The 23,074-nt window shown below is 37.6% G+C and overlaps 1 protein-coding gene across 4 annotated transcripts in view; it reads left to right on the forward strand.

The window, feature by feature from the left end:
- The window catches only part of LOC104689428, a 143,169-nt gene that overhangs the window by 74,346 nt on the left and 45,749 nt on the right, over window positions 1-23,074 (forward strand). For 2 of the 4 annotated variants that reach the window (XM_019285960.2, XM_010399540.3), the window contains exon 4: window positions 4,402-4,451. In XM_019285960.2, the coding sequence (XP_019141505.1) occupies window positions 4,402-4,451 (50 nt within the window). Of the gene's footprint in view, window positions 1-4,401; window positions 4,452-12,324; window positions 13,980-23,074 lie in introns of those variants that run through there. The other 2 variants (XM_019285958.3, XM_019285961.2) reach the window with 2 other exon arrangements.

Here is a 23,074-nt window from a genome sequence, read left to right on the forward strand (position 1 = left end):
GGGGTTTTGGTGTTGAGGTGTTGCTGGTCTCTCCCAGGCCCTCAAGAGCTGCCACAGTGAGGGTTCTGTCTGCAGCACCAGCTGGAGTCACCCCTCACCCTTGGCAGCATTCAGCTCCAGCCTGCCTCAGTTGTAAAGCCTGAGCATCCCTCACTCCATTGAGCTACGTTTCCATTTCATGGGAGCTTTAGCCAGTCTGAGGTCCATCTCCAACCTGTCTCTTCCCTTCACTCTTGGCAGTGTAGGGCTGCTATCCCTCCCAGCAGAACTGAGGTAGAGAAACCAGCATCTCTGCCTTGTGTCACTGCATGCTGAGTAGAGCTGCCAGGGTCCTAGGAGCACTGGGGGCACCCTGTTAACACTTGTTAGGTTCAATTGGTTGTATTCTAGGGTAGTGCTACAGATAAAAACTGGGGAAATAAACATCATGCCCCCAAGAGTGATGCACCACGGTGTATCTGAATCCACCTTGAGAACAGGAACCCGATTCCAAGCTGGAAAGCCGTGGGTAGCTGACACGGGTTAAAACAGTTGCATGCTGAAAGGCAGGAATTTGCAGCTTTCAAAATTCAGTGGACATATTTGTTCTTGTGTTTGTAACCAGCCAAGTATGTTGGTGGTATAAGATGCATGAAGCCCACTGCAGTATTAGACAAAAAAAAGGCCATAAAAACACTGCAATGAAATCTGTGCCATCCTGAAATGCCTTGATGCTACCACAAAGGTATTCAGATGGGATGCTTCCCATTTCCACAACTGTTTAAAGCAGGCATATAAACTGAGAGGTTTCTCTTATCCATGGTTAGATGGAGGATTTGCAAAGCCATTTTTTATAGGAAGACTTGAGTCCATAATAATAAAATAAGGTCGATTTTAATACTTCAAAATTCCTTACTTTAATTATCTAGTTTGCATTTCTGTTGGCCCTCTGTTCTTATTTCTTTTCCTTTCTTCACATAAATTGGTGTGGAATGGGATGGGAGAACTTCAGGCATTATAATGTGCATTCCAGGATTGTTTGTGCTGAGCTGACTTTAATGTCTACAGGACTAGGGTCAGAAAAGCCAGTTTAATTATGTACAAACATCCAAGAGCTATAGACAAGAACTCCAGCTACTGATAAGAGTAACCCCAGCACTGATGAGTGTTGCAAAATAAAGATCCCCCAGAAACCCAGTTAATGGCATCTTTGTTCCTAACCCATGGCTTTGTAGAAATCCTGATACTTTGGGTTTAAATATCAACAATGGAGACCTGAAGTGAAAATAATACTTTGGAAGCAGGGATGAAACAAACTCTTCCCTTTTCATCTTTCCCCAATGATTTGCAGGCAAACACCACCCCAGGCAACTTCCGAACTTCCATAATTGCATGGAATTCCTTGTTAATTGGGCTTTTCTCTTGCTTTTGAGCTCTTTCTTGAGTAATGCCTGCTTTATAATGATTTGTGTGCAGACAATAAATGTAGAGATTTAATAGGATGAAGGCTCCATCTAACAATATTTAGCCCTTAACTCCCATTGAAATCAATACCTTTCCAAATCTCATTATGACTTAAGATTAATATGCATAAAATAGGATTATTATTAAATGTTTGAGGGATAAAAAGAGAATAAAAACACTATTCTCCTCTAAAGGGATTGTGAAAATTGTATCTTTAGAATTGCATAATTGTCCCAGTAACTTGATGCTTTTTACATCATATGTGCTCAGTTTGAAAATAAGAATTTGGTGACTGTGTCTGCAAACTAGAAGGGAAACTTGCTTCATTTCTTCCTTGGATTTCATCACAAATAAAAAACCCAGTCTTTCATCAGACTCTTTATGATGCCTGTTCCTCCAGAGAAAGTGAGGATAACAGTTTGTGATTCACCAGAAGGTAAAGAATCTAAATTATTTTCTCTAAGCAATGCAGAGATAAGCTGACTGAGGAGGACTGAGCAGTATCTTTTGCTCTGACACAAATAATGAAGGAAGTGGAGCTGCTGCTTTTTTTTTCCAGAGCAGAGTCCAGCTTTTGGCTGGTTCAGGAGTGCTGGCAGCAATGCCAGCATCAGCAGGGATGGGCGGCCATCACAATTCTGAGACCTGGCCAAATCAGCAAATTGCATCCTGTATCTCATCAATGCATTAACTCTTGTGAGTTTTCGTGTACGTCCTGTTGTTACTGAAAGGAACAGCAAAAGTACCCAGAAGCCTAACAGGGAAAGATTGCTCTCTAATGCCAAACAAATGTAATCATCAGGAGCATCCATGCTTGGTTCTGGAGTCTAACCATGAGTGATTGAGGTTGGTGGGACATAACTGGTGACATAAAAACACTGTCAGGAAAAAAGGGAGACGAACAGTTATCGGCAAAGGCCGTTGTCTTTTAGTACACATAGTGATAGTCTTTCTCAGGCAAAAATGGCTTTCTCAAACTATACAGATTCTGGTTATGTTTTCTGTTGGTTTTACATTAGGGGGCTTTTGGTTGTTTTTTTCATAGTAAAACTCATTCCACTCCCATGTAGGACCTCAGAGTAAAGGATTACGTACAGCAAATCTTACAAAACCACAGTGTCCAGTTTAATTTATCATTTATCCGGTCATCAGTCATCTTTTCACTGTTTTTGCATTTGCTCAAACTCTCTTGATGTTAAAATGCTTCCCTGCTATTAGATCTGAGCAGAGAAACTGTTTTATCTACAGTTACATTCACAGTCCAGTGGTGCAAACCCAGTAACAGGGCTGGGGTTAGGACTTGTGATAAATCTTTCTGAAATGAGATAGATGTTCCCAAAAGTCACAAACAGACAGGTGGCTAAGGAAATAGTGAGGACATGACTCTTTCAGTTCAAAGTTGTTTGACCCAAATCACAGTTTTTAAATTAAGATAAACTAGCCTGACTACATCAGAAGGCTGCTAATGTAACAAGAGATACCTTTATTTAAGCAGGACACACTCTGGGGTTTGCTGCATACTGATCTGATTTGACAGGGTTTGCACTTTGTCTGTACCTTTTCTTGTTCCTGTTTATTGGTCCATCCCAAAATTCTCAGCATCATGGTTGGTGGTTTCACTTTTAGTGAAAAACATAAGGCGCGTTGGCCAATACAAGTACATGGAATGATGCCAGAAACTGCTGTCTCTGATGACTGGTAGAGAGGTGATAGAACTCTCTTTCTGTGTCATCATAATATTTTTTTCAAGAGTCTCTTGTTGGCATTGTTTTTGACACTTGTAGTTATAAGCTCAGTTTCCAGAGTCTAGGATTAAAACTGTGTTTGTTTCTTTGGGGTCAATAAGCGTCTAGTGAAATGCTCCCAAAAACCCCTTCTGCCATACCAGTTTGCAGAAAGGATGGAATGTGCTGTCAGTTATTCCCTGACCTTGAGGAGGATCATCTACATCTTCCAGCACTGGAGCTGGTAATAGAGGTTGGCGGATACCATTCTTCCTAACAGAATCTCTGAAGATTTTATCCAATCCAAGCACACTGATTAGAAATTTACTTATCAAGAGAATTATTTGCAACGTGCCTGGTGTTTGTTTGCAACTGAAACCTTTGAGCAGGGCCTTGAATATATAAAGTCTGGTGTAATGCTGACTTGTCTGAAAAAAATGAGTCCATGTGACTCAAATTAAGTATTCACTTTTCAGCTTGATCTCTTGGCACTGAGGAACTCATCTGGGACAATGTTATTCCTGCAAAGGAATTTGCTGAACTTGAGTTGTGCAGTGTTTGCAACACAGTCAAAGCATTCATGATTAGATTATATGGGCCATAGCAAAATTATCACCTTTTTTTCTATGAAGATTTGAATACTACTTGTTTAATGTCTCTCAGACCACACGTTAATCAATGAAATTTACACAAAATATCAGTACTTGAACTTCTTGAATGTCTGTTTGTGCATGGGCTGAAGAGGAGTTCCCATGGAAATACTGTGTGACTAATTAACAGCTGTAGCATATTCTGTACTCATTGAAGAAATAAAAGTTGCTCAGGAAGGCTAACTCTTGGCATTTTCTGACATTAATATTCATCACATTACAGTCTTAATAATGTTCTTTTGGCATGGTGTTTGTTTGAAATGCTATAGAAAGTAAATTAACTCTGTATTTTTCAGTGCCTGAAGAACATTTAATGAGAAATAGATGCTTTTTTATTTCACCAGTTGAACATCTGAGTATCCTTTATAATGACAGTTATACATTTGGATTTGAATAAAAATACACAAAGGTTGATACCACCTATAAAACAAGAGAGTCGTAAACCTTTTTTTGGATAGCATGACTTGAATGATTTTGCTGCTTGCAATTTCTATATAAGAGTAACCACTCATTACTAAATTTTTCCATCAAAAATATGAGAGAGATAAATAAATTATAATTAAACTTGTTTTTCCTCTTTGCAGGTTTCTTTTACAATTCAGCTCAGGCCAGTGAATTTTGTTTAACTGACCAGGTAAGCAAATATGCATAGTTTTTTTTCACAGAAATGTTTTCCAGACACTTGACAACTGAGAGGCTGGTGTTCTGAATTGTTGGAGAAAATTTGCAAAATCTGTTATAAATATTTTCAAAATGTCTTTGTTAGTTTGTAATTAAAAAAAAAGTTGGAATTTGAAGAGTTCTACCCTTTTCATTTAGACAATTTTCCACATTTTCCAGATGTTTGTATTTTTATTCTTTCTCTCCATTCTTTTCTTTTGTACTTGTTTTGTCACATTTTACATTGGTGGGTTTTTTTTGTTTTCTTCAAAGTCTTACAAGTGGAACTTTTTTTTTGCTATCAATTTCCCTCTACCTACCACTTTCAGCACTGCAAATAAAACTGTTTGCTGAGAACTTAAAGGATGATATTTTAATGCCATGGGAATGGCAAAGCAATGCTTCAGTGACTGTTGGAAAGTAGAGATGGCTTTAGAAATTTATTAACAAAATGCAATTCAGAAATTAATGAAATTGCAGCTAATGATATGGCTTGATTGGCACCAAAACAATTAAGGTAAAGCACCAAACTGTACTCCTACTGTGCCCAGGTTTGTAGGCAGGATTCTGTGTTTTACCTATGGAATTTCAGTTTGGATGTGTTGTTGTAGGTAGTTTGCAGAAAACACTTTTTGTCCATCTCTTTTACCAGTATGGGTTTTAATGAGGGAGTTGGGCAATCTAATTTACATGCAGTGCAGCTTTAATATTGCCTACACAAATTTGATAATTTTTGATATTTTTTAATAGAGTGATGTGGAGAAAATGAATTAAAGTTGCTATTTTGAACGGAATATTACGTTCACAGTATATAGATGTGGTTTGCCTTAGCTGAAAAGTTTTTGTGCTTTTTTATAGGCTTTTCCTAGCCCTGTCTAGAATAACCAAATACAGCCAAAATAGTAAATAAGATCATGGTGTTCCTTTGCAAGTCTTTCTCTTATTTCACATTAAAGTGTTCCATAGCTCTAACTTTTTATCAGTACTGTTCATCTCACCTTTAATTTAGATAAACTGTTCTTTGATCATCCTCTCATCATTCTACCTTCTTGACATTGGGTTTTTCTGTGGTGCTGCCAACACTTAGAAAGCTTTCTCAGTCTCAGTTCACCAAGGAGAAATTTCTTCCATTTGGATCTTCTGAAAATTTGTTTCAGACCCATTGGTCCCAGTACCCTTTATTTCCTTTAGAAAAATGGATGTCTGCTTCAGCTAGTGCTGCCTTTTGGGTTTGCCTAGTCTGATATTCCTGGGTTTTGTTTGCAAATTAGTCTGCAATCACCCTTGCAAGGAAGGAGAAAATCTTGGTTTAAAAATACCTAGTGATTTCAAATGCTAGTCTTGAGAACTTCTCAAAAGCACTTAATATTAAAAGTTTGGACAAGTGATCAAAGAATAAAACAATTTTAATTTTTTTTCCCCAACAACTGTGCACTCTTTTTCTGGATCTTTGGCTTATCCAAATCAGTCATTTCTCCAAGACCCATTATTCTGCAGACTTCAAATTTTCTTTATGGTATTTTGTTCAAAACACTGAAAGATAAAATGATCAACAGTAAATGAATCTATTAATAATATAATTTTAATAGCTGTAGCAAAAAGATGGCTGTTGATATTGTCTGATCTTTTTATTCTCATATCAAGGTGTCTCCTGCAGAACTCGTCATGGTGTTTGCAATACAGATATAAATTGTAATGAAATTGTAATGCTTGGATTTATTTGGAATAATAATTGGTTTATTCATCAATATGAGATATCCAAGAAAACAAATCATTCTGGTTCAAATAACTAATTTAATTTTTTTAAGTCTCTGTTTCTTTAAATATCATTAATCATTTTTCTGAAACAAAAATCAATGTAATTTAGTAAGATTTCACCAAATATGTCTTTGACAGGACAATTTTTTAAAATTATTTTAATTAAAAGACTGAAATAAAATTCATCATGAGAACTTTATTTTTTGTGAATAAATTATTTTCTCCCACCTCATGCCAGCACCTTCCATACTCTTTTTTCTTTGTCAGCCACTCTCAAAGACTGCCTGGTCTATGTTTCTGGATAAAATATGTCTGGCAGTCAGTGACATTTTTTTCAAGAAAACAAGTCCAAAGGCAGAGATTAGATCCTCAAAAAAAGTTTCATACAAACTGGACAAGCTCAAGCAGTGGCCCATGAGAATTCCATGGGGTTTAACAGACCAAGTCCAAGGTGCTGCACCTGCGTCAGGGCAACCCCTGGTACCAATCCAGGCTGGGAATGAACAGATCCAGAGCAGCCCTGGGAGAAGGACTTGGGGGTGCTGGTGGGTGAGAGGCTGGACATGCCCTGGCCGTGTGCTCTGGGAGCCCAGAAACCCCCGTGTGCTGGGCTGCATCCAAAGCCCCGTGGGCAGCAGGGCAGGGAGGGGATTCTGCCCCTCTGCCCCGCTCTGCTGAGACCCCACCTGCAGTGCTGCATCCAGCTCTGGGGTCCCAGCACAGGAAGGACAGGGACCTGCTGGAGCCAGCCCAGAGGAGGCCACCAAGGTGATCAGAGGGCTGGAGCAGCTCTGCCATGAGGAAAGGCTGAGAGAACTGGGATTGTTCAGTCTGGAAAAGAGAAGGCTTTGGGGTGACCTAATTGGGGCCTTCCAGTACCTGAAGGAAGCCTGCAAGATGGAGAGAGACTATTTACAAGGGCCTGGAGTGACAGGGCAAAGGGGGAATGGCTTCAAACTGACAGAGAGTAGGTTTGGATTAGATATTAGGAAGAAGATTTTTACTGTGAGGATGGTGAGGCCCTGGCACAGGTTGCCCTGAGAAGCAGTGGAGGGTCCCTGGAAGTGTTCAAGGCCAGGTTGAATGGGGCTTTGAGCCACCTGGTCTAGTGGAAGATGTCCCTGCCTATGGCAGGAGTGTTGGAACAAGATGAACTTTGAGATCCCTTCCAACCCAAACCATCCTATGATTCTAAGAACTGTTTTCTCTCTTTACCAGCTTCATTTATGGCCATCTTTGACCTTAATGGTGGGGATTGTAGGTTTTATGAAGTAGAAAAAATGAGCTAAAATAGATACTTCTGCTCCATGGACATAATATGTCTTTGGACGTATTCCGTACATTTCCATGAATTAATTGTATCCCAGCTAATGAACAAGTCTGTGATGAAGTAACGGGCTTGGCTGAATACAGGTGATGATCAGCAGCTCAACGTGGAGGGTAATGCTGGTCTTTAATACTAGTATTGAAATGGAAGCTGATTTGGCACCTTTCATATCTCTTTACCAACTTAAAATGGGAATCAAAGTATTTTAAAGATTATTCATGTTTTTGATGAGGCCCCTATTCTGTTGATATTTGTGGGGTAGGATGCTGTGAGCCTGCACGACTGCCTGGTGACTGAGATATTGGGTTGCTCTTGCAATACTGTGCAAGAGCAGAATTTTCCATAGATATTTGATAGGCAACAATTCTTACAAGAATTAACTGTCTGGCAAAAAGCTGTATTTTAAAGTTTACCAGGCCACTGGCATTCTCAGAGGCTTTGAAAGCCTGCTAAAAGTATGGCTGCATTGTTATTATACAATTTCTGTGCAGTACACAAATTGTGAACCAGGAATTATCTATATGGACATAGAAAATGAACCAGGAAAAGGCTTATTTTTAATATTTTAATTTTAAATCTTTTGAGCAACTAGTGGCATCTTATATTTCCATTACTAGGAGTAAATTTGGGTTCTGTATGGAAGAATAAAAGCTCTAAATAGCTATTTTGAGGCAAAAAAGTATCATAGAAGTGTCTTCCATGAGAGCTCTGGTAAATGTCACGGCAATTTTTTCAGAAGCTATTTGTACTCTGACAGTGCCTCTTTGAAATGTTCAGAAGTTTTAGCAAGTTAGGACTGTTGTAGCACATCAAGTTACTGGCAGATACAGAAAAAATTATAAGGAACAGCCATCGGGGGTGAAAATTGGATTCAGAGTTTTCACAAGCGGAATCTGGTTGCCAGTGTTACACTTGAACAAAACCACAGGATTCACCAAATTTCTCTTCACTCAGGTCTCAAATACGTAAGGAGATCTATTCACAAGCTATAAACCAAAAGGTATGCAAGCTGGAATTAAATAAACCAGTGGTTCTCTATTAATTGTGCTTCACATAAACCTTCTTGGAAATACCTGGTCCTGGCTCTCTCAGAAACTCTGTACTGGACTTACAAGCCTCAGGTTTCATCTCATGTGGTGGTTTCTATATTGTTGTTGTTTTGAAGTCATGTATGGCATAAAACTGTGTGTTTCTGTGCACAGGGATGAGTTTCATACAGGATCAGTACAGAAGAAATAATTTCAGTTTGCCCCTAAAAATTAACAAACAGGAGTAGTTTCTTTACTAAGTCTAGGGCTTTGCATGCATTTGTACTCAGAATTCCACAAATCTCTGGCTGAGTGAAAAAAGTCCTTTAAAAGGCAGTGTTTTTATTAAAAAAATGCAATTTCATTCATGTGCTAAGAATTTCAATTATTGAAAATAACTTAATTCAGAGAAATTTTTAATAATTCCCAGCAGTAAATAATTGCTCTTCTGGACCCTTTGTTTTAATTGGTGACAAGAACATATGAATATGTGCATTTTTGAGAGAGGCTTAAATTTGTTAGAAGGGCTGTTTCTTTTTCAGCTTGGGTGTGCAAGAATATGGACTTTAGTACAAGTGATTATAAAAAGGTTTCCTGTGGGTTTTGCTGTTGTGGCATTTTGATTTGCTAAGAGGGTACTTCTCTTCAGTTTATATCGGTAATGGAAGACCCCAGAACTCACATTACGTTTGCACATATATTTTTGTTTGCAGTATTTTTATTTAACTAGTCCTATATTCACTTGCATTTTCCCTTCTTATGTAGTAATATCTGCTGGTCAGCTATGCTAAATCCTGAGGATGACTTGTACGGCAAATCTCTCCACATTTTTTCTGCTCCTGAGTGACTTTCTTCAGGGTGTTAACACATATATCTGCCTTTTCCCAGCAGGAGGTTATCACCAGAAATTCCCCCTCACTTTGCTCACATGTCAGGTCCTGCACCCACACAGTTAAACACAACTTTAGTTCAGGTGGACCCCACCTGTCCTGTGCAGATCTCACCTAGGCAGGAAGAGGAGCCACCCCTGAAGAATAAAAGTAGTGTGTGCTTCCGTCCTTGGGAGAGAGATGCTTAGGGAAGGGAAATCCAGCCTTCATTCCCAGATCAGGGCTGCTGTCCTGGCCCACTGTGTACACTTGAGAAGTCAGGATCCAAACCTCTGTCTCCCTTCAAGTAGCTCTGCCACTTTCCTTTTTTAAAGGAAAATGAGATTATTTTGAGATCATTTGAAATTAAATACAAGCCTTGGAACAATAGGTTCTGACGGGTATGGAATAGAAGGTGTCCTAGCATTTTGTGCTAGGTCTATAGACCTGGGAAAGCCTAACCATAAGGCTTTAAGCTAACTAACCAATTAAAATATTTTTTTATATTCCTTATGCAAAGCTCTCATACAAAGTTGTCAGCGTACACATATATGGGCTCTTCTCTTGGAGTTACATCCAGACAGAAGAAGCCCTTGTTTTCAGAAAATGCAGATTTTGACAGATCTTTGTATGAGTACAGGAGGCCACTTGCAGGGTCAGGCTCTCAGCAAACTTGGGAATTCTTTTTGTCCTGCCATCAATCTTGCAAAGTTTGATAATTTCATTAATGCTTCAGAGGTTGGGTGTGAGTGTGAAAGAACTCCTCCTTTCATGCTCTCTTTAACTTTGTAGTTTAACTTTGCCTTAGTAGTTAGAGAGGATGATTTTAAAGACTCATTCTAACTTCAGACTTCGAACAGAGTTTATAAAAGAAAGAATATCCAAGACACAAAATTAAGCACCAAGTTGTTTTGGTTTTTTTTAAATGTCATCATCTATGCAGTATTCTTGCAATCATGGCTCCAAGGAGAAAGAAGTCTGAAAAATAATTTCATACCTTTTAAACAATTGTAAAGCAAGTATTTAAGGCAATTGCTTGTTATGACTTTTTTCTTCATTCTATATTTTCTTATTTTCATAAGGAAGTGGCAAATGAAACATAAATTATTGGTTACTTGAAGTGTTAAGATTTCAGCAGAAATATCTCATTGATTTAGTTCTGTAGAGCTTCCAATTTACTTTTATAAATTAGTCAGACATGTAAAAATAGGATAGTGTTATGTGATTTTTTTTTTCCTCAAATATCTTCAGGCAGTAGAATGTCAGAAGTTACAGGAGCTGAGAGCTACAAGCCTCATCTTGGAACAGTAGAGATACAACTATTGTGGCTTTGGCATTTTCTCAAAATGAATAACTGGATGAGATACTAACTTGCTTCATTTTTACAGCATCTTAAAAACTGTCATATGTCCAAAGGCTTAGTTTTAAGTAGTTTTTCCTGGAACATTTAAGGGAAATTTCATCTAAATATACTTGCGGTATTATTTTGTAGTTTGAACTGGTATTTTCAAGATGCTATTTTTGTTATTGCATCTTTTATGTCTGAAGTTTTTTGATTACTTTTCATAATATATAGCAAAAATGAACAGCTGTTCTACAATTTTCTCATGATTTCTCAACTGTTTCAGTTTTTATACCCTCTCTGGGGATAGTTTTTACACAGTATTGACAACTTTTTTTTCTGATCTACTTGAATACAATTAAGCAAACAGTAAAGAAGAAAATTCTAGAAAGGATGGGGAGGGATGGCTTGATAAAAATGAGTTAAAATATTTTCCAACCTTTCTACAACTGCCCTGTTGGAAAGACCAACAGCTATAATAAATTAAAGAAGGGAGATTATAGAGCTTTTCTGCCAACTGTCTTTTAAGATGTTAATATGTCCTAAAGACTTTGTATCCTATTAGCTTACAAAAGTTTTAAAACAAAACAAAATGTTTTCTAGCAGGAGCATCTAATTCTTCTTAAACAGAAACTACACTGTGAAGAAATTTTGTTCTAAGGAAGTTGCTTGTGTTACAAGGGGAAACATATGAAAGCAAGTGAATGGCAGATTTACAGGTCTAAATCTGCTCTCCATGTGTCACTCTGAAGACCTAAGGTGGAAGGGACTTGCTAGAAAATTATGGCGCTCAAATTCATACTCGTATGTGTATCTTAGTCTCCTTGAGTCTCAGTGACTGTAATGTTCCCTTCATGCTTTTAAGAGTAAACAGAGTAGAAACCTTAAATATTGCAGGTGTTTTTATGTGCAGGGTGCCTTTAATGGTGTGGCATATAGCAAAAGAAAAACATCATGGATCTGTCAGCCTGAGCTTACAGGATCTGTGGTACAACTCCTGCTTCCCACTGCAAATGGGTATCAAACTGAAGTCCAAAATGCCATCACCTAGAAGAGAAGACTTTGTTCATATGTATAATGAGATCAGACACACACAACTCTGGGTTTTTTTTGTCTATTTCTGTTGAGCATTGAACTGTCTCGGCACAATCCTGTGCCACGTGCACTGGGATAACCCTGCTTGAGCAGGGAGCTTGGACCAGATGACCCTTTGTGGTCCCTTCCAACCTGACCTATTCCGTGAATAAAAAGCATAATATTTTTAAAACTGGAGAAAAAAAATTACAGCCACATTTCACGTGCATCTAATGATGTAATTCCTAGGGAAAAGTGTAGAGTGCAGAATGAAAGAGTTAAAAATGTGCTAGGAACTATATAACACCAAGCACTAAGGGCATATATGGAGCATTATGCTTTGCTTTATTGTTCTTCATCACTGAGGTTTTTTGTTTGGGTTTTTTTTAAACTTCCCCGTCCTATTTCTAAACTATTCTGTACTCCTTTCTTTCTCACCTCTTCTGCAGGTTGAAACAGACTTTGGACTTTGAGTACTTAGGCATCATCCAGAGGAAGAAGAGTAATTTAAGAAATAATATATTTGAGGAAGGGGCAGAAGGTGTCTTGGGACAACCCTTCACATGGCAACACATAGGTTTCCTAGAACATGATGTGTTTGGAGGCTTTCAGTTTTTCCCCCACAAACTTCATCCCTGTCTGGGTTGTCTTGCTTTTGAGCCACTTGCTAAATTGAGACTCCAAATGTCTGCGATAAAGAGATGCAAGTGTGCTAGACTGGGCCCATTGAATGTACAGATGCCAGACTTATTGGGAGTGACACTGTGAAATTAATATGTACACACTGCAATTTAAAGGATAATATTATGCAAATATTCCTAAGCATGACATGTTAAAAAGTAGTTACATTTTAGACACATCCATTAATATTTTCTCTTGAATATCAAGTACTTCCTCCCACCTGCCATCTCTTCCATGTTTTCACATGCTATGATGGTTAAATGTCATAAAGCTGTCATAACGCTGTGACTAGGCTTTTTGGTTAGTAGAATCTAGCACAGTCTGCATTTATATTGTGCTCAGCACTTTAAAAATAGATTATACATTTCAAGCATTACCAAAAAGACATATTTTTAATATCAATTTCTTCCTATGGGGCAGGTTCTGAACTGCTTTTGCTGTTTCTTGCATACAGCACTACTATGTTTTGCCCCTAAGCAGCATATGGGAGGAAAAAAGGGTTTAATTCTGAGTCCTTCTTGTACTCCCACTTCAGACTTACCTTTATGCATATGATACTGTCACTCACTTTGGAAAAGAAGCAGCAATTCTAGGTGCTCAGGGTTAGGCCATACCTTCCTACTCCCCCCCTTCTCCCACCAGTCTCTCACAAACATCATAGTTTTTGAACTGTTCTTAACACATGGATTTAAATGCCAGAATTCCACACTACAGCTAAGCAAGCAAATGAATTGCCAAAGTCTGCAAACAATCACAGCTTTTGTAGAATCTTGGTAGCATCTGAAAGTCAGTATTTCATTTTTCTGATCAAGGCTTCCCATTAATAGCAGTGTACCTGTGCCCTGTAGTGCTAGCATTTCTTCTCCCCATTTGTGAACCTATTTTTATCGTGAAGTACTGCAGAATATTGCTCATGTTCTGTTTACATGGACATTCTAGGCTTCAATTCATGTGTGTTCTTTTCGACAAATTATATAAAAGCAATTGTAGTTTAAAAACACCACTTTGATTCGAATTAGGAAATCTACTGGCAGTGAAGAAGTCTTGCTTGGAGACTTAATAAATTAACCAACACACTTGGCTATAAGCATGTAGTTGTAATGGCAATACTACGAAAATATCACCAGCAACATCATGGTTATGTATCTTCAGTTTAAGCAGGAAAAATATCCTCTTACACACTTAAAGTGATTGAATTTAATTCTGAAATGAGCAAAATATTTTATGTGGAGTATTGCATTTTCTAATGTTTCTCTATCCAAATTTGTTAAAAATGTACTGCTCACAGACCTGCTCATTCCTCTAGGAAAAAAAAAAATAGGTACTCTAGAAAAAGCACAGTTCTGAATAAAACCAAATAAAATTACATCTATGAAATACTTATTTAAGGTTATTGAAAATATGTAAAAATGTAATAGGTATATACATGTAGGATATAGATATAAGATTATTACTTATGTTTAAACTTTATAATCTATTCCCTTAATTCAAAAAAATGCAACAGTTTTTTACTTTACATATACTGAGATTTCTTGTTTTGTATTCCAATTAGAAAGTAGGAATCTTTAGGAACTGATATCAGGAGAAGTTAAAATCTGATAGAAATCTAGATCATTAAGTACATTTGACACTCTGAAGTGAGAAGAGCAAAAGGAGGAAGAAAATATTTAGATTAGATTATATTCCAACAAGAAAAGGCAAACTGAAGTAAGGAGAGCAAATGGACCTGTCTAATCCAAATAAAACATTTTACCAATGAGAAATTATGAAATACAGGTCACATGGATTATGGAACAGTATTTTTTTTCCCTGCACCCAACTTTTTAGCAGTAACAAGCAGACAAATTACACCTCATTTTAGAATAAAGAGTAGGTATTTGTGTGGTTAAGTGTTTGAATGGCAATTAAATATTCCTAGAAGTTGCTATCAATATAATAGACTTGATTATACAGAGGAAAAGAATTCCTGTTAATGATGCTGTTATTTAAATAGTACATCATAGGTGTACTTCTAGGAAATAAGTTCCCTCAAAGCACAAAAATCCACACTGGGAGAGAAGATCAGAAGGAACAATGATTTAGTTTATTCCACATAGGATATGATACAGTTCTTGTCATCATAATATCTGATTACTTTCTGGTGGTGCATTACACTATGGGATTAGCATTTGCTGTTTAGCACTCTGCCATTGCAGGACGAGACCTGTAGACTTGGGGGAAGGAGGAGTAGGAAAGATGCGAAAACTTGCTTAAATATGAAAAAATTCTACATGTGGAAATACTAAATGAGAGAAGGAAAGAGCAGGAATGAAAATGATGCCTGACTGGGTGAAAGAAAACACATTGACATTTGCTGGCTAACACAGCAAAGACTTTTGGAAGTTTAGGCTATCAAGAAGTTGATGTTTGGCCCATGAAGGTTGGTATCTGTTTCAAGAGTAGTTCAGAAATGTCTGATAGGTTGTTCGAAGGTATTACAACCGACAGAAAATGCCAGAATTTTCAACTCTTGGATTTTAATCAACTCAATATTGGAAAGGAAAAAAAGTTTCCAGAATATAGTATCCTTGTAGCTCTTCTGTGGGATTATTCCCAGGGCAGACAGAGTTTTGGAGACCCTAACCTTTGGTGAATGCTCCTGTGCCCAGCAAGGATTGTTGTACCTGGGAAACCTGTGACCTTGTGCTCTCACTGAGTGATGCTGGAGAGGTACCCAGACAAACTGCAATCAGAATATACTCAAAGAAAGATTTATAGGGAGACTAAGCAAATGCAATTAAGCTAAAAAAATAAAAATAAAAAATAAAATAAAAAAATAAAAAAAGGACAAAACTAAAACAAACAAAAACCCCCCAAAACCAAAACCAAACCAAACCAACAATAAAAACCAATCCCCCCCAAAAAACCCAACAAAAATAAGACTGTATTCTGTGCCCAGAAAAAGAAAGAAGATGAAAATATATAAGCAGTAAGGCTGAGAGGCTTCTGTAAATAAATACAAGCTAGAAAACTATGGATTAGAAATATATTAAACAATTGAAAGGACTCTTTCTATCAAATATAAACTGAGTTTTATGATATTTAAAAAAACCTCTGCAATCCTGATGTATTTTTGTGTCAGTTTCTGCAGGAAGGTCCAAGAAAATTTTAGGTTTACAGTAATTGTTTCAATGAAGAAAATTTCTGAAGAATTTCTAAATTTATATATTTAAAATACGCATGTACAGTATGTGTTAAAGGAATTCCCAGCTAATTAAATGGATAATTCTTCATCTGTATCAGACTTCAAAATTAATTGATCAGTTTATTTTAATCCATGTCTAATTGCTTACAAACCTGTTATTTGCAAAAGGAGTCTGAAGCATGTTGAGAACAGGATGTCCTTGCATTGTTTTTATTTTGTGTCACAGGTTATTTTGTAAATGTTGCAACTGTCTTTCTCATGGCCATTACAGAGTTCAGAGTTATGTCAAATATCAAATGGATGTTTCATTTTGCAAATTTTCTTTAACTAGAAAGAGCACAGCATCTGAAATACCAGTGTTCACCCTGCTCTAGGTTAAATTCAGAAAATAATACATGGCTTGGATTTAGTCTCAGGTATCATTTAAAATTGTGCTGGATTTTTACCTAAAGCAGTTTATGAACAAACGTGTTTTCACAAATCCTGAAAAGGCAAAGCTACATATTTTCCTCGTTGTAATATGCATTATTTGCTGATTTGAGTGACTTGGGATATTTAAGGGGTCAGATAAGAGTAGTTTAACCCAGACTATAGGTGGAAAAGGCATGTTATCAACAGGCAGATGCATCAGTTGTTAAGCATCATATGTGAACAGTACCTCTAGGAACTCGCAGTTTGACCTTACCTGAAGCTGGAATTGTTTCTGCAGAAATATTTTTGCAGACTTTATGATTTACATTGCACAACATGATGTCAGTTGTAGAATCTGTTTTCTCAACTGCAGCAGCCTACCAATTACCCTCTCTCTCCAGAAGTGAATTTTCTTAGTTGCAGTTTCTTACAGTACTGTGGGGACAATGCCAAAAGCAGACAAAAATTGATTAGTTATCTGTAAAGAGCTTTAATTTTTTATAGCACCCACAAATCCGTACTAGTCTCCCTTGTGTCCTTTGCTCCAGAACCTCGTTCCAAAGAGCGCCTCATGAGAGAAAGATGGGGTGTGAGAGAGGTGAAGTATTTATTCTGTCATGCACTGGACTCAAGACAGTAATGCATGCATTTCACTGCCAAGCAATATTTTCACAAGGGTTCTTTGACTACACATGTGTCTGAGTGTACACACACACTGCAGTATCTACAGAGTCACTCAGGATGGGCCAGACAACTGCAGAACAGAAGTCACTCTTGGCAAGTAACTCCCTAATACTCAAAGTAAATGGGGGCTTGGTCACATCACATTCACTCAAAAGGTACTGACTTTTTGGGAGGAGTTGCCAAAATAAAGAAGGGAAATAGTTTGTTATGTACAAGGTTGCAATGCATAATTTGTCTCCCACAGGAAAAAAAAAAAGAGGTTTGCAGAATGAAAATCACAAAAAGAGGTTAAAACAAAATAATGCTGTGGTAGGAAGTCTTTTTTTTGGAGGAAATGCTATTTCTTGTGATAAGCTTGATTTACAAACACTTTGAGATTAGGATTTACATTATGGCCAAAAATGCATGCAAATACTATATTGGTTTTCTTTCTCATTATTAGGTACAGCTAGTATGTTGCCAAATCCTTTGAGAGCAAAGCAGTACTCTAGCCTTATTTATTTAGATTGTTGGTGTATCTCAGGCTCTTCATTAGGCATCCAGATATACAGTTATGTCCTGAACAAGAAAGATTGCTGATACTTTTGAAGACAGAAATGGAGGAGGAGATTCAAGTAGACACTGCTCATGTCAAAAACAAATTTTTGGCATGTGGATAAGGAGGCAATTTATTAGGAGATCCTCCATATATGTAGGAAAAGCCACTTGGCTAGTTATTTGAAACTTGTACAAGTTGTCAGTAGATACCAGCATAAGATAATGATCTGAGGTGGACTATGACATGTTGATGGATATTTTGATTCATCTTAATGTTCTATGTTGCTGTTTTGATCATCACAAAAGACCTCAATAAAGTATTTTAAAGGGAATTCACTACACTGATTCTTTGTTCATGTAATTAAGCCTAATATCTGTTGTAGGTGGCTTTGTTTTCAAGGCTCCCGTACTCAATAAAGCTCTGCGGACTCGCTCACGTTCATATGGATGGTTCTAATTTCAATGAGAGGGCTAATTCTACAGATTAATAAAGTGCAAGAGTTTGCATGATTAAGGCCTAGAGACATTATACAGCCCCACTCCTCTCCCAGAACATGGAAATAAAAGGTTTATCATGGGAAATACTGGGTGAAGACAAGGTTTCTGCATGCTCTGTGCACAGCATTACATTCAATCAGGTGTTTATCATTCAAATTGATACAGGATGTTTGTGTTCCTTGTGAAAGTTTATTTCTCTTGAATTAGGAAAAAAGTTCTTTACTGTGAGGGTGGTGAGGCACTGGAACATGTTTTCCAGAGAAGCTGTGGCTGCCCCATCCCTGGAAGTGTTCAAGGCCAGGTCGGATGGAATTCTGAGCAACCTGGTCTAGTGGAAGGTGTCTCTGCCCATGGCAGGGGGTTGGAATGAGATGAGCTTTAAGGTCCCTTCCAACCCAAATCATTCTGTGATTCTGTGAATTCACAATCTCATGGCTGTTTTATCTCTGAGGACAGAACTAGGTTCTGCTTACAGAACTAAACCAGGGGACTAAGTTGCTTTTGAGGGGACTCTTGCCTACATATTGCATTCTGCTTCTTTCCCACTAGATAAAAGCTATCCAGAAATGCATTCCAGAAATCTTGTTGCTTGGTTTCATGCTCTGTGAGCATTGGTTACCATAGTGTTTTAGAAAAATACCTTTTCACGAAGCAGAAGCATAATCAAATATAGTCCACTGCAGTTGTGGTGAATGAACCATCTGTTAACAAATTGAAAGCAATGCATTTATAGATTTAATGATTACTAAACTTTAATTTCCTGCTACAGTCAGAAAAATATAAAAAAGATGGCATGTCAGTAAGTCCAGAAGTATCCCTCTAGGTACCCTGCAGCTGCCAACCCTTTGAACGTATATCTTATGATTGTCCTGTGACTGCTATAAACTGACTCTCTTCAAGCAACCAAGTCTTTCTGAAAAGCAAACCCAGACAGTTCCCTCCACCCAAACTGTAGACATTTCTGTAGATCCTTATCTCTGAGCCACTGGAATGAGCCCTGCCTCCCAGTTTTTAAGCCAGGATATGCCTGGTACTGATCAAAAAGTGTTATATTCATACTGGATTCCTCTTGTCCAAATTTTGCTTTACATGTCTTTATTGTAATAAAAAAATGCAAATTCTTGACTTTGATCCCAAAGACCCAGGTAATGTGCAAGTTTAAAGTAAAAACATTTTAATGTTCTTAAGTTCATGTAGTCTGTGTAAACCAGCAGTTCAGAATTCCAGGCAGAAGTTGAAAGACAGCTGAGGACTCTTGTCACAATTTGAAATAAGAAATAAAGGTCTTCTACTTATTACTAGGAAAGAAAAAAACATCATTTAGGTGCATGACCCTTGTTGGTCCTCTGAAATCTACTTTATGCTGGTCATTCATCCAGTACTGAAAATTTCAAAACAATGACTCTGCTGTCTGGTTTTGGTTAATGGTTCAGCATATTTCAGGTTCTTCAATAATCATTCTGTGCTTATTTACATGTCACCCTTTGTCCAAATCTGCAACTTGCTGTCGAGTGTGAACTAGAACCATCTCTCAAAGTCAGATCCGTTTTCAACAACACTATGGTAATGTTGGCTGTGATGAGGCTCCTCCACCAAAAAGAAAATTTGGATATTAACATGAAATTCACAGTGTGTGAATATGTCTGGGGCAGCAGAAATATGTAATATCATGAAATTCAATGAGCTGTGGAGTCACAAGTTACGTGAATTCACATATCACGACTGAATCTGTTCATTGCTGAATTCTTTATTAATGCACATGTAATGTTTGGTATTTATTTTTATGTAGTTATTCAGGATTTTCTGAGTAAATGTTTTTAACTGATTGACCAAATCAAAACCTGAGGGCAATACTTCCTTTTTTTTAGGAAAAATTTAATTAGAAATGTTTTGTCCAGTACAGAACTTAATTCTGATAGAGATGGATAATCAAGTAACCAAGGATCTGGTAGCTAAGATACTCAACTGATTGCATGAAAGCTGATCTCAGTGCTGATTTGAGTATCCTGTATGGGAAGATGTGAAAACTCTTGTGGAAGGAAGTTTGGTTGTACACAGGAATATTACCAAAATTTGTGAGACAAAAGCTAAAGAAATGCCCTGATATGACTGCACAGTGTAAATTTCATATAGATACTGTGGAACTGTAACTTGATAACGAGATAAAGGACTCTCGTATGAGAAAAAGCTGAGAGAATTGGGATTGTTCAGCCTGGAAAAAAGAAGGCTCCGGGGTGACCCAGTTGTGGCCTTCTAGCACCTGAAGGGAACCTTCAAGAAAGATGGAGAGAGACAATTTACAAGGGCCTGGAGTGACAGGACAGGGGGGAATGGCTTCACACTGACAGAGAGTAGGTTTAGATTAGGGATTAGGAAGACATTGTTTACAGTGAGGGTGATGAGGCCCTGGCACAGGTTGCCCAGAGAAGCTGTGGGTGCCCCATCCCTGAAAGTGTTCAAGGCGAGGTTGGATGAAGCTCTGAGGAACCTGATCTAGTGGAAGGTGCCCATAACAGGGATTTGGAACAAGAAGAGCTTTAAGGTCCCTTCCGACCCAAACCATTCTGTGATTCTTTGATTTTATGTTGTGCTAAATTTTTTCAAGATTAAGTTAATATAATTAGTATATCGTTACTCAGAAAGTGATTTTTCCATTATTCCTGTGAATTATCACTTCCAAACAACACAATATCTTCTCTGTGATGACATGCACCAGCCATAGCATGCCTTTTTATTTGTTTGATTTTGTCAAAAAGTGACAGTACATTGAAAAGAAAGCTGCTTGTATTAACAGCATTTCCTATTGGAAAAGGGGATTTTAAAAGATACTGCCTATATATTTTCAACAACCAAAGTTAATTTTTGTATTTCAAATAACTTTTCAGGCCTGTAAACTATATTTAGTGTAAAAATAGTTCCCCTCTCTACAAGTCAATAACCTGTAAATTATACATGTATAGTGGAAGTAGGAGTTAAGATCCAGAGTCCTCTCTTCCCTGCCTTTGATCACTCATAGCCTGCTCAATCTTACAAGAAGGCTCTGTGCCTTTGATCTCCTCTGCCTCTATCTCTGTGTTCTTCAGGTTATCTGGGGATGTTGATTATTTTGAAGTGTATGTTTTCCTCACAAAATTAAGTAAATTCAAACTAAAATAACCTGAAAACGTAGCCATTTGTACTAAAAACACTGAAGAAGTCAAAATCTAGAATGAATATTTAAAATATTTCAATGTATGAAGTGTTAATTTCTTAAATATGAAAGTGCTTTAAAATCTAGATTTGAGGGTTTGTGCTGTTTGGGGCGAGATTACTTTGCAGAATCAAGAATTCACAGAAGGGAAATTGAAAAGTGCTATATTGAAAACTGTTATAATCGTTCTTACTTCAAAACTACTTGATCCTTTGGTCTGCTGAATCAAAAACACACCTTGCAGAGAACTATAATGCACAAGTTCTTTCTTTAAACTAAGATTTATGACCTGATCAGGGTTTTTAAGGCTAATAGAACTCAACCTGCTGGGAATGTAACCCAGCAAAGTGCATGCACAGGTCCCATATTATTTTGTAATTAAAATAAGAAAATGTGTAGGATATTCCTGGACACATGTACATATATATCTACCAGCAAAACATTCTGATGTTTTGGAAGGTACTGTCCAGAACTGTAGGAATATAAGGACATAAAGACGCATGCAATTTCTGTCCGGAACTAGTTATGTTTCAAAAATTTGTATTTTCTCTTTCTGCCAATGTACTCTGCCATATTGAGGTGTAAGACTGTGTCATCTATAGCAGTCAGGGGATAGGTGACACACAGTTTGTGTTCCACTTTTGGTTCAACGCAGCGAAGCAAAATGCTCCTCTTAAATAACATTAACAATAAGATTTTTAGGTGTAAGCAGCCAGGATTCATACATGTTCATATAGGAAAAGTATGAAGTAAAAAGAAACCCAACTCTTTATCACTGATAAATCAATGGTACAAAGAATGCCTCTCTGACATCCTTTCTATTACTGGTCTGTATTCAGGTCAAGAATGAGTCCTAGTCCTAAGTGGCCCTGGGGGACACTTGCTACCTAAGTTGCCAGGCAGTAGGGAGCAAGAAATCATCTGGGCTTTCTGCTGAGTTTCATCTCTGCAACCCCAGGCCCCTGACGATTTTTCCTTCTGAAGCTTGGGAGAGGATTGTTGTTGTGATGGCATTCTCTGCACATGGGTGGGAACTCAACAAAGCATTGCTGCAGTTTTTGAAGGGTATCATTGGGATGGGACTTACACTGGGACAGGTTTAGGCATGCTGCTAAATCAGGAATCAGCAAAAGTTTCTGGTTTCCATTCTGGCTATATGTGTCCTTGTTTTGAAAGGAAAAGAAGGAACATTAGGAAAAGAAGCAGACATTGCTTTGTTTATCACAAGTAGAAGGCTGTCAGGAGTTTTTGTTTGCCTTCTTTGCTAGCTGATTTGCTATGTGCACTGTTCTCCTACTCTAATGACCAGGAACTATACCAAGGTATCTTCAGATTTCAATTTTCAAAGGTAGTGGTCAAGTTGCTGCAAACCCTGTGGGTGGCATTTAGAAATTATCTAATTCAAGATAGTACTTATGACTCAGTGAGGTGTACTTAACACTGAGCAATGTCAGGTATTCTGTGATCAGTACAGCAACGCTGCTTTGGAAAACAAGTTACTTTTTGGTTCCTTTGGCTCTAGAACTGGTAAAAACATTTAACTGTCACACTACCTAGGAATTTTGAGGAGTGATGTGCTAAAAGCTTTTAAATTTAGGGAACAAAAAGATGTTTCAGATTATTTCACCCACTGAATGGTGATGACAATGCTCAGTCATATTTGCACTTAGACCCAGAAGAGACAAACAAGGTAAAGAGAATATAAGAAGTGTTTTTCTACATCTAAGATTGGGTGTATGTGAGAGGATTGAATGTTTTACCTCTTGCTGTGAACTGACATGATGTTTCTGGAGTGACAGTAGTGAAATAAACTGCAGCTGAAACAAGTATGTTGAAGGAATTATCTGTGGCAAAGATCTTCCTAGCATCAGGTTTGGTTTGATAGAACACCATGGCATTTTTATCTGTCTGAGTCACTGTGTGGGTGCTTGTGGAGAAAGGGCCATATTTCTTTGTGCCTGAATTATCACCTGTAAAAGGCTAAGTTATTTTAAGAGATGGTGAGTAGCGATAG

The sequence above is a fragment of the Corvus cornix genome, chromosome 1 (assembly GCF_000738735.6).
Source record: "Corvus cornix cornix isolate S_Up_H32 chromosome 1, ASM73873v5, whole genome shotgun sequence".
In the NCBI taxonomy this organism is placed as follows: Eukaryota; Metazoa; Chordata; class Aves; order Passeriformes; family Corvidae; genus Corvus; species Corvus cornix.